Raw genomic sequence first — 13204 nt, forward strand, 5'->3', positions numbered from 1 at the left:
GCATGGCATGGCATGGCACGGCATGGCTCAGCTCGCTCAATCTGCCCTCTCCCACTCCCCTTCCCTACTCCCCTCCTCTTCCATAACACACTTACCTGCTAGGCTGTGTCTGTGTAGCGGCACAGTAGAAGTATCTTTTAAGTTTAAGTTTAACTCAGTACCCCCAAATAATGTTTTCTCCCTTTGCCTATGGTCAGCACATCACTTCCTCTCCCCTACTATTCCTTCCACTCCTATACACCACTGCCACCGTCCCCAGCTGACCCAAAGGCAGGGAGAGCTCCAGAGCTGCTCTTCCCAGCCTGCATGGGAAACTAGTTACATCTGGGGGCAGTGAACAGGTTCCTCCTACTTGCCTGATCCCTCTAAGTCCCCAGGCATTCTTCATTAGCTTGGGGACAGGCTCAGTGAGGGAGGCATCCACTTGCCACCACTGTCACAGCTGCTGTCCCTGGCTGAGGTTGGATCCCAAAGCAGCCTGGCTACAGTAGGATAGGAGTGGCTCTAAAGCTTCTCCTGCCCCAGAACAGCTGAGGACAGTGGTAGCAGTGGGTGGGGGATGGGGAAAATGGGAAGCTAGAAAAGAGGAAGAGAGGGGATGTGATATAATACACCTCTCCTGATCATGGAAAGGAACAGGCAAGAATTCCTACCTGATGTAGGAATCTAAAGTCCCTGGCTGTTGGCCTCCTGGTGTGCTCTGAAAAGAGGTTATGACCGTGCCACTGCACCCCTATGGACCTGCCTCTGCTGCAGCTTGAGGCCATTTCTACTAGTTCTGTCCACTATGGTCACAGGGAAAAGTCTAATTACCACACCCTTTATCAATGACTGTTCAGTTCAGGTATTTGACAGCTATTATCTAATTCCCCCTCATTCTTCTTTTTTTCATGCTAAATAACCCTAGCCTTTTCTACCCTTCCACACAAGTCATATTTTCCCACACTTCTAATAATTTTTTGCTTCTCTGATGGACTCTTTCCAAGCTGTCTACACCCTCTTTGAAGTGTGAGGTCTAATACTGGACACAGTACTCTAGATGAGGTGTCACTGGTACCAAATGGAGCAAAAGAATCACTTCCCCAGATTTTCAAGAGGCTCCTCTTAAACCAGTATGCTGTTGCTTGCTTGCTTTCTTTCTTTTTTGCAAAAAGAGCATGCTGTTGGCAGCTCAGTGTAACCCCCAAGTCCTTCTCCACACCCCGTATTTTATATTGTGCGCATGCACGCGCACACACACACACACACACACACACACACACACACACACACACACAGAGTGGGTGTGCATGTATACATATATCCATATATATTAGAATACTAAAAAAACCATATGTACGTTTGTATATGTATTTTATGTATACACATACATACTTTTTCTAGTATTCTAATAAATATACACTACAGATACATTTAGTTACAACAGTCACCACTACTGCTATTTTCAACCCCCAGGTGCGTTTCTTCACAAAATGCTAATTTATTGTAGAATTGTGTATGCTGCAACTAAGACATGCCCATGAATTCCCTTTGGTTCATTTAAATGCAAGATGATCATTCTCTATCATGATCAAGAAAGTAAAAGTACCTTGATCTAGTAAAAGTCCCTTGAGTTGCACCAAACTCTATGTTGTTACTTAAACTGAAATAATATTAAATTATGTCTTAGTTATCTTAACAGACAAGGTTTCATTTCACACCACAAATGACAGCTTCAGTAATGGGAAAAAGTCGCTTACTTCAAAATGGACTTGAGAGAGACAGAAAGAGTGAAGAGCAATCTTAGGGCCTTGTTACACATTACACCAGGGGTGGGCAAAATGCAGCCTGGGGGCTGGATGCAGCCCACCACGCCATTGTATCTGGTCCGTGGGGCCCCTAAAAAATTTAGAAAATTAATATTAATCTGCCCTGGATTGCCTGTCGTGTGGCCCTTGATGGCTTTCCGGAACTCAGGCTGTGGCCCTCTGCCCAAAATAATTGCCCGCCCCTGCATTACACTGTGAGCTGCTCAAAAGTTGATCAGCTTTACTGCTAGCTCAAGTTTGGAGCAAAAACACATTCAGGCCAGCAGGGGCCTGAAGGACTGAGAGGTAAGAACTGCTGTACCCCCCCCACCATTCCAGGCTTCCCCCTTGCCTCCAGGGCTTCCCTGCTTCCCCCTGCCCCTGAGGCTGCCTTCCTACCCCTCAGAGTTCCCCACACCCTCCTCAGTACCCCAGATCCCCACTCACTGCCCACCACCCCAACTTACTTGTCGCTTCCTGTGCTGTTTATCTTAGGGACACATATAGGGATGAGTTCCTTGCCTGCTCCCCTGGGACAGACAGCATGGGGAGGCACATGTAAGCAGGGAGGGGCAAGCCGGGGGACAGTGAGCAGGGATCTGGGATGCTGGGGAAGGCAAGAGGGTGCAGTGAGCCCAATCTGAGCCAGTGGCGAGAGGTGGTGGGTGGGGTTTTTATACTAATATGTAGCCTAGAGAGGCTACACATTAATGTAACATGAGCTGGATAACACAGGTCGGAGATAAAGCTAAGCTGGGAGTGCTCCAGCTTTAAACCACCTAAAGAGTGCTTAAAACTAGTTTCAGGTGTTAACGTATGGACAATCCAGGGGTTAAGAGCTCCAGGAGCTGCCTAAGATTAACGTGCAACAAAGCCCTTAGAAAGTAATGGTGAGAACTTAAGTGAGATTCCTTAATGTTATAAAACCCAGAGAAACTAAATGGGTAGAAGATTTACATTCCCCTCCCCATTTTCATGTAAGTTTTAAAAAGTTCTCTTTTAGAAGAAAGACGCTTGCAGCCGGTCATCTTTCACCGCAAAATGTTCTCTAGAGCTGGCACAAAATGATTTTAAAAAGTCACTATTATATCAGCAAAAACAAATATATTCCAGTCAGTACCTAGCACTGGCACAACACCTGAGGTTACGTATTAATACCTTAAAAGTCCTTACCTTTTGACCAGTCCTCCATTTGTACTTCTGAACTTGTTTGATCTGGCACGAACTCTGAGTTTTGCTCCAAGATTTCAGAGCTAAAATAAAGCCAAACTCTAGATAAATAAACTTGAAACAATATATTAGAACACACCTATACCTTGCCTTTATTTGACAGAGAATTTACAAGACAAATGATTTAAAAAATATTTATAGTAGTACAATAAACTCTGTGTATTTTAACAGTTAATGCTAAATTATGTTCCCCAGTAAGAGATTTCTCTCTCTTCACACGTTTAGTTTATATAATGGTTTGTTCAGTTTTCTGTTGCATTCAATGCCTTTGCTGAAGAATTTATTAGTTTGCCTTCTTGTTGAAGAGCTTGATCTTGCAAATACATGTTACTGAGCAAAGCACAAACTACAATAAATAGTCCCTTTAAAAGCACTGAGACTAGTCAGTGCAGCAAGCTTTACTTTTTAGTAAGTGCTTCCAGTATTACCTTTATCAGTTTGAGTATGTATACCTGAATTTCATAGGCAAATGCACAAACAGAACAGCCCATTTTCAAATTTCAACATCTATGTTTAGAAGGGGTGGGTGAAAACCAAACTTTTGAAGCAAAATACTCCTATCTCCAAAAATAAAAAAAAGCCTGCTTCTTATGTATTGGCCGATAACGTATATACTGTTATATAAAATTACATTTTTGGTCACAATATTAACACCACCTAAGATATTAAAAACCCTAAATATCCTGTAAATTAGGCATATAATAAAAAGTTTAGGAAAAATATAAGATTATACTTAACAAATAAAAATCAAGCAAGCAAAAAAGTTTTCTTGTTTTATATAATGAGAAGGGTAAAAAATTCCATGATACCAAACAGTTTATGGAAATCCAAAGAAATAAAGGTCTTATCTATTGTAATATTTATTCTACCATCTATTAAACACAGTATACAAATACCAATTTTTCACTCCACAGTACACAGGTTAGAGGAACGTGCAAGTAGTAAATGTAAAACAGAACAAATATACTATTTATCTTAAAAATGCCGTTTGAAAAGGTAATGTTTGAGGCAATGAAAATGCATGAAGAATTACCATTTCAGCTGATAAATCTGATGTACTGTAAAAATTTCTCTCTCAAAAGTGAAGACGTAAAAGTCTACTCAATTATATCAACATATAAGTGTTTCAATATTCAACTAATTAAGCAGCAAAAGAAAGAGTTTTGTTAGGTTTTTAAAGAAAATAAAATGCTACAGGGACTCTCAATTTTAACTTTGAGATAATAAAAAATATTCTTTAGGACAGTGATAAGATTTATTCAGACTAATATTCACAGTAAGCATTCAGGAATGAAATGCATTTCAAGCTCCTAATTGTTTGAAGTGTAAAAGCATATGGTGAAAGCAGCACAACTGTTTATTTGATGTGCTTGCTTCTTAGGTATTTTTTTTTTAAGTGATAGCTTTACCTCATATCTACAGCATGAAGTTCCTTACAAAAGTCTTCAAATGAAGCTGTAAGCTGCTTCTTTTTCAATTTTGTGTAACTGTGTTGATTTGGAGTTGGCAATCTTAGTTTCTAAGTTCCTCATTTACTTTTGGATTAGCTGAAAATATAGAAGGTTATTAATATCAAGGAAATATGTTTCAGTCAATGAAGCCATTTCCCTACATATTGCATGAAAAAGGTTCATAATAATTGCAGTCTTTTAATAAGATATTCATATAGCAAGACATGAAGAAAATACGGTCTTTAATAACCTCTGGAGTATTTTAAAACATGTCTTAGGGCCTTAATGTGCCTAGTAATATACTATTTAAAACCATAATTTTATCCCTCCACAATATACAGTCATTCTTCCTCGCCATTTACCCAGCTAATGAATGCCAGCAATTAGTAAAATGTAATCCCATTGCACAATCATTTTAATGCTTTTAGCACTCAGAAAAGTAAACACCAAATTAATACTGCTCAAGCCATATCAGATCCTAGTTGGAAGCAAGCAATTATAGTTCAGCTCCTCAGGTGTAATTAAATGATTGGAATGATTTAGTTCCATAAATGCAAGTTAATTCATAAGCAAGCAACAAATATACTGGGAGTAATTACAAGAAACATTGACAGTCTAAGCAGGGCATGTTCTTTTATGTACCTGATGTAGTAAAATACTGCCCTCTCCTGGAGACAATAGTGCATATACATTGTATAATACACTTCACAACCCAGAGAATGACATAACTAAATCAGAGTTAAAATAAAGTCTTATTTTAGAAGATTATATATATATAAAAACACAATTGACAATTGCTGGGTTTATCTTACATACACAGAAAAATTAAATATAGCAGTTGAGCCATATAGAGAGACTTACTAATAACAGTAAACTTACACAACATTTTAAAATTGCCAAGTTCCTCGCTCTCCTCCCACCCTCCTTTCTTCCTTATGTTACCAACAAATGAAATAGTACTTTTAAAACATTGCATTTCTCAGCTAAGTGCCATGGCTTCTTCATAAAAAAAACACAAAACCTAATAAGCTTAGAGCTTATACTTAGTAAACTGGTCAGGAAATCTGTTTCCATTAAGTTATTTTCTGAGTGACAAAATTAATTGCAATGCTAGAGCACTGTGACAGCATTAAAGCAACTCAAATGTCAACAACACATTTAGATGTTAGTTGTAGTCATTAAAGGCTCTCTGGAAAGAAATCACTTGACAAATACAAAAATAACTGTTCTATAATCAATTCCCTTCAGATTAAATGAAAGTTTTAAGTCATAGGGAATCATTACTGAAATGTTTTATATAAAAAGGAATGCCTAACATCACATTTCAGTTATTCAAAATAAAATTTCAAAAACACACAGTAAATCCTTGGGTCAAGACAATTTTTAAAGAGGAAAAACAAAATGAATACCAAAAAAAGATGATCAGAGTTGAAGTACATACTTCAAATATAAGGCGTTTAAAACCTTATTCAGAATCCACTGAAGCAATCTGTGAGGTTGATTACACTCGCACTGTTTTGCTATCAAAACATCATCCTACTACAATTACATTCTGTAAATCATGCAAGGAAGGCTATAGACTGTCTACACTGATGACACATTATACACAAAACCATGCAAAAATGAACCTTTTTAAACTTAAAATGTGAGGTGACTTGTGTATCAGAATATAAAATGTAATAATTTGTCACAAAGTCAAAAGGTTCCATACTATTTGTTCCCTCTACCTCCCCACAGGAGCAAAACATAATGGTTTCAGGTTAATTATATGAAAATCAGTAACAAGTATCTGCAAACATAAGTATATGATTTTTTTATAAAAATTCTTTACAAAAGGTATATTCACGAGTATATGGCAATCTCCTAAATAATTTGAGTTCTTTATCAATAAGATTTTTAGCAACAAATTATGTCCATTCTCCTAATCATTCTGCCCTTCAAAAGAAACAGAAGTTGTAGATAAACCTCTACATAGATATTACATATACTATAATACTGAAATAAATCAAATAATTTTAAGAAGTCATATTACTAAGTTTAAAATGTACAGCACATTTTCTTTGCCCTTTTATGTCACCATCTTATTTTTCTATTCAAATCTTGTACACTGTAAGTTAATTGCTTTTGGAAGCTACTTATTATTCATGTAAAAATTAATGTGCCAATGTGTTTAAATCCTTTTAAATGACCATTCATGCATCTTTCTTCTTTAAGTGCCAATGAAATCTGTCAAAGATATCAATGCAAGATGGTCTTAAAGAAAGTTCTAATAAAGATTTTTTCTGCTAACATAAGATTTTCATTTTCACCAACTTTACTTAAATTCCATTAATTTTTTAAGCTGCTTTTAATAAATTCACAAGTAAAAATTTTTAGGCCCCATAGTCTGTCATTTGTGTTCCAGCTGACTTTATGAATATTAATAACAGTGTTATCCTGATTAAATAGGCTTCATATGAAATCCCTGTGAATCCTATAGCTCAGACATCTCATTTTTCCAACTCTTTATGAATTTGGATTCAGACATTAAACTGGAAAAAAATCTTAAAAAACAGATTTAATGGTACATTTGCGTATTCTTAAGCAAAATTAGATGTTCTAATGATACAAATAATTAAAACCTGATAGGTTCACATATTAAGATTTCAGGCTTTCTGTAAACATGCAACATATTTTAACTGTAATGAAAACTTCAACACTTTCCAGAACAGAGGAAGAATCGATCATAAAATACTAATGCTTGTCCTTATACTCACCTTAAATGATAGATAATATAATCTTGACTCTACATATGAGGATTAGAATTTCAAAAATATTCCTGCAAATGAAAGAAATATTGATGGATATTCACCCATTTAAGTTTAAACACCAAACACAGGTACACATTTATTACAGTATTACTGCAAAGCTTTCAATCTTTTAAACACATATAAACATATTTCTATTAGACACCCAAAGTAAACCATACAACATTAGCTTTTGCCTTGTGTATTTTTGTGTTCATTTCACAAGTGACCTAAGTTTTGGCACAAACCTGTTTGGGAAATTATATGGTATTTCAACCTCACCAGACTTGGGTGCCTACAATGCACAGCATACTCCCAAATCCTCAAGATCTACCTATACTTATGCATTGGGGTATGCACTCCTATTTCAGATCATAATTGGAAAATAGGGTACAAACTCTCTTGTGGTCTGCATATCTAATACAAAAAAGGACCACTTTCATTATGGAACGGCAATTAGAATCATCACTTGTCTCATTCATTTAGGGTCTAATCCTGCAAAGTAATCCGCAGTCTTCTGCCTTTTGGAGTTGTGGGTGGGCACAGAGGTTAACGTAAGTATATTCCTCTGCAAGAACTGGACCTGAATGACTAGAGTTGCTGATCACCATTTAGTTTCCTCATTAGTAAAGCTAACATATTAGAATGAATGGTTAAAAAGGGAAAATAGTGTAGATATTATTGTAAATAAATGTAGTATGCATTTTTCTGACTTTTCAAAAATAACCAACAATAACTTGGTAGCAATGTATGAACAAGTTTATCCCTTGCTTTTTATTATTGTTTTTCTTTTAAAGAAAATAAGGATTTTGTTGTGCCCTGCATGTGCATCCGGGCTCTTCACTCCAGCTCACATTCTTTTATGTTCAGTGACCTCCATATATTTGCAGACCCACAAAATGATCAGGTTTGCTCTTTATCTGCTTCCTCTGCTTCAGCCTACAAAGCTACTCCTTCCATTCATCTGACAAAAACTTACGTTTCTGGTTGTATCTGAATGCAATTAGGTCTGCTCTCATCCTATTGCATTACAACATACTGGTATCTAGCTCTTATAATGGACAATAGTCACTTAACCTAAAGCAAACTGACCATTTCAGTAAGACTCATGCCAAGAAATCTTATACTTTTTTCAAAAGTCCAAAGAACATGCTGTCATGGAATGTCTCAAACTTCCCATGTCATTCACAATTACATAAACATCTCAAGATGAACACAGCAGCAGAAATGTGCTCTACAGTAGCTATACCCAAGCTAGCTCCAAAATATCTAGCTCAGTTACTGCTAAGAGATACAGCCATGGCTGAATGGAGTTCAGCATGGGTTAACCACCCAAGTATTTACTCAACTTGTCAGGTAAGTTTTGCAATGTGCACCGAATTCCCTGCTGCCATGGCTAGTCACAAGCTAGCGACAACAGTGACTGTAGTACAAACATATCCTAAGGGAGCTGCCTTCCCACGCTGGCTCATAAGGCAAAAATCACTCTAGTGAGTCTTAAGTCATCTTAAAGGACTTTGATTACATATTGCTGTATTCAGATGTTAAATCATTCTTTTTTAATGGATAACTATTATCACTAAAGTAGAGTGGTTTTGGAGCCAAGATCTTGTGGGCAGTATTGCCAATGTAGTGCACATTCATCAGAGTGATAAAAATTGCTCCTTTGTGTCACATTTTGCTCAGTATACAGGTAATGCCTTAGTGTTTCTGCACAAACTTCCTTTTGCAATTAAATCCCAAATGGAAACACACTTGGAAAGCACCAGAGAAGGTTCAACAGATTGGATGAAACATGCTGCTGTGTGAAGTCAACATTCTCCAGAAAAGTTAAATTAGTAAGCAAGTTGCACTGAAAAGCAGATACACACCAATACCAGAACTAGAAATAGGGCTATCATGTGTTAACACTAGAAGAAGAGCAAATCACAAAGGTTACTTAAATTTATGTATTCCACATTTAAGTCACATGTTACAAATTTCTTATTTCCTACTAATGCCCAGGCAGGGATCGGGGTGGTGGGGAGCAAAGGAGACATACCCCCTTCTACTGCTGTCCTTAGATGATCTGGTTGTGCAAGGAGACTTAGTGCACCTCCTGTCCCATTCCAGCCATGGGCTGGGCTATGAATGTGCTGGGCATGAGGCTTGGCAGGGAACAGCAGCAGTGGTGCATGGGTTCCTCCTTCCAGTACATGCCGTTTGCCTGACCCTCACCCACAGGTGTCCCCTGATGGCCAGCAGTAGGCACTAAAAGGAGGAACCTATGTGCCACTGCCACATCCCTGGTTGATGCAAGTAAAGGACGGAGCTCCAGAGCCATTCCTGACCTGTTCCTGCCCTGCACTGCTCCAGGGGGCTGGCAAAGTGGCTGTGTGGGAGGCTGGGTTTGGCCAGGGGCAGCAGCGGTGGCGCACAGATTTCTCCTTCCAGTTCCTGCACCCAGATAGCAGGGAGGGGTGGTGTGAGGATGGGAATAGAGAAGGAGGGCAGAGGATAGGGACTGGAAGGAGGAAGTTGCCTGCCATTGCTGCTGTCCCCTACAGAGCCCACCTTCCCACACAACCTCTCTCCTAAGCCATGGCTGGAGCAGGGCAGAAGTGTCTCTGCACCCCTCCCCTACCCCCAGCTCTGTCAGAGACAAGGGAATGGTGTCAGCAGGTAGATAAAAAGTTACCCACCCGGCATCCCAGTGTCTCCTGCCAACCCAGGGGCTCCAGCCACATCTCACCCTTGTCCTCCCCATGATCTGAGGGGCAGTCTCTGCTGCACTCCCCCCATGGCCCCTTAGTAAATCTTGGATCAGCCACGTAGTTACTTTCACCTTCTCCTCAACTTCCAGGCAAGCAGCTCCTGGTCAGGGGTTAGGAAACTGAGTTCATCTTCCTACAGATTTCAATGCATTCTTTCTTGGATGCAAGTTCAGAAAGTGTAGTGTTTAGCTGGGAGTTGTTCCTGACTCCCCAGATATTCTCTGAAATCTTCAGCTACTAATATGATTTACAGACAACTTGCGTCTCCAAGTCCTCCTATTGTTCCTCACCATCGAGTTTAAGAGCCTGGGGACCAAAGACTTTCCTGCTAGCCATTGCCACCAGAACCACCACCAGAGACTAAATAAAAGTTTGAATTAATACTAATTCTATTATCACTCTAAGAATTCTGTTACTGAAAAGTCAGTCAGGCTTATAGGGGGAATAGGTCATATCTGGAGGAACGTTTGTTCACCAGAGTGCCCCAAGGGATGACGAGGTCGAACGGTCATAAACTACTACAAGACCGTTTCAGGCTGGACATAAGGAAGAATTTCTTTACTGTCCGAGCTCCCAAGGTCTGGAACAGCTTGCCATCAGTGGTGGTTCAAGCACCTACATTGAACACCTTCAAGAGCAAATTGGATGCTTATCTTGCTGGGATCCTATGACCCCAGCTGACTTCCTGCCCTTTGGGCGGGGGGCTGGACTTGATGATATTCCAAGGTCCCTTCCAGCCCTAATGTCTATGAAATCTATAAAAAGTGACCATCCTCCCTGCTCTCTCTTCCAGAGCTACACAAACTCATTCCCACAAAAGCATTCTTGAAGAAGTTTCTAAGACTGCACAAAGACAAGGACATGATACTAAGATCTGTAGTATCCCCGTCTCACTACCTTGCTTGCCTGCACATTCCCATTTTTCAACCCTTACATTCATAAAAATAAGTGGGGGTCAATGCACCTTACAGGCACAATTTTGTTGTTTGTTAGGATGGAAAGATCATGTAAGATTGTGTACAGCTTTTTATTCTTAAATATACTAACTACCAGCCTTCCTTACATTTGCAAAGCCAGCATTTGTCTTGTACAATAAAAGTTAATGACAGTTACCATTGTTACATGAGGGACATTGAGAATGAGTTTTATAAAAGCAGCAAAGATCTTAGAGTTTATTGATAGGGGAGCACAGTTTGAAATTTAGTACTATTTTCATGAGGTTAATTAGACACCAGGAACTTCTAAAATATCCTGAAACGTTTTGCCTCAGGCCAATCTAAACTAAATGACTTAATCTAGGAAGACATGTTAAATAAAAAAGTTAGCTCTGAAGGCATTTCCCCAGGGAATAAACAGACAGCTTTCTTAATGTTCACTTGGATGCCAAGTTTTGATGCGGTGATGCACACTCCCATAAAAAACTTACATTTCCACACTGAAAACTGAACACACTGGCAAATCAAAAATTGATGAGCGCCCAAGACACAACCAAATCAGTCTGTGATTGGCGTAAAAACTCTCTATCACTCAAATAAGACAGTGGTAGTTAGCCATTTTAGGATGAAGTTAAGCAGAACACTGGGCAAAGGTGGCACCTTATGGACTACCTCAGAGAGGCATAAGCTTTCATAGGCTGAAGCCTACTTCATAAGAAATAAACTAAGTTAGTTACTGCAAATACATAACATGGAATTTCATGCTTTCATGATTTTCAAGTATTCACATTTAAAACCTTTCTCTTACAGTATTTGAATTATATGCCATTTCTTCCTTTTTCTATTTTAAAAGAAAAATAAATTGTGTACATGTATAAGCAGCCCTGTTTGCATCAAGATCTAGGTTTGAATTCTGAGCCTTCAACTCTTCTGCAAAGGACTTTACCAATGGAAATACAGGATGTACTTTGTCTCTTACACCATCCATCCAGAGTGGCTGGTGATTCCTGACTTTATGGCATACCTAAAAGGGGAGGCGCACACAAGCTCTGGAGAAGGTTCAACCCAATGTACATGAAATGTTTCGAAAGCACTTGCCATGTATTCTCAGTGCAGTGTTTGTTGCTGCTTTGGTGGTAGCATATGCCTATCAAGAGTCTGGAGAGTGATGCCTCTGGAAAATTCTCCCAATCAAATGCGAGGATTGCCACACAAATACCAGTATCTTTGCTGAAGCCATTGTTACCGGCACTGAGTCAGTGATCCTCAAGCACCAACTTCACTGGACCAGGCATTGCATGAGGATGCTTGACTCCCAAAACAAGTGCTCTACTCCCAGTATAGTTGAGGTTGAGATCTCATGACAGCTAGAGGAAATGCTACAAGGACACACTGAAGGCATTCTAATATAATAAAAGTCTTTGTCTGTCTGTCTGCCTGTAACACTTTATTTGGACTCTGATTGGCTGCAATGACAACCAATCACAATGCTTAATGAAACAAACAATTAGAGTGCTCCAAGTGCTATCCAGACAGTAGACGGTAGTAGCGGTGTGGCAGCGTGCCACCATGATGGCAGGGATGGAGTGGGGGGACAAAGCTAGTGGTGCTTGCCCCTTCCCCTTTCCCCCTGGCCCGGCTTCCTGGAGTCAGCGGCGGCAGAGGGTACTGGCCAAGGGGGGTGGAGGGGACAGTGGGGCAAGCTTCCCCACCCTGCCTATTCCTCAGAGAGGGTGGCAGCATGAAGTGGTGGGTGGCAGCACTCTGTCCCCCTCCTCCCTCCACCCCCACTCCTGATGGGCAATTGGCTAGTACCTCAAAAAAAGAGATGTTAGCATCAAAAGCTAGGAGAAGCTGGTTGCTAACTCCAATGGCACTGCAGCCACAACCAAATGGCAGCCCATTTCAAGGTAAAGTGCCTTGCCCTCAAAGCAGAGAAGAGAGAATAGAGGAAGGAAAAGGCAAGGACTCTATGGTTTTTGAGTCCTCAAAAACCATATTTTTTCACATATCATACGCTCCCAAATAAGATACTCTTAGATGATAAAATAAACCACAGATTGTCCAAAGCCAGTTGTGCTTTTGGGTGAGGAAGGGGGAGAAAACGAGCATTACATTTGCAACAAAAGTAAGATAAGTTACATCACCTTTATGAGAGCTGGACCACTTCTGGTTATAGCGTTAGGAAACTCAGACATTTCCACATAAGTTGCTTGAGAAAGATCATGAAAATTCACTGGTGGCAAAAGGGACCAGACACCA

The 13204-nt window shown here is 39.7% G+C and overlaps 1 protein-coding gene across 5 annotated transcripts in view; it reads right to left on the minus strand.

Moving 5' to 3' along the window:
• MIPOL1 (mirror-image polydactyly 1) overlaps window positions 1-13204 on the minus strand; it is a 448613-nt gene that overhangs the window by 318753 nt on the left and 116656 nt on the right. For all 5 annotated transcript variants that reach the window (XM_019518865.1, XM_019518864.1, XM_019518866.1 and 2 more), the window contains exons 2-4: window positions 7225-7286; window positions 4427-4564; window positions 2961-3040 (exon numbers count right to left, since the gene is read on the minus strand). In XM_019518865.1, the coding sequence (XP_019374410.1) occupies window positions 2961-3040; window positions 4427-4431 (85 nt within the window). In that variant the 5' untranslated portion in view covers window positions 4432-4564; window positions 7225-7286. The remainder of the gene's footprint in view (window positions 1-2960; window positions 3041-4426; window positions 4565-7224; window positions 7287-13204) is intronic.

The sequence above is a fragment of the Gavialis gangeticus genome, unplaced genomic scaffold (genome assembly GCF_001723915.1).
Source record: "Gavialis gangeticus isolate Ggan-Ray unplaced genomic scaffold, GavGan_comp1, whole genome shotgun sequence".
In the NCBI taxonomy this organism is placed as follows: domain Eukaryota; kingdom Metazoa; phylum Chordata; order Crocodylia; family Gavialidae; genus Gavialis; species Gavialis gangeticus.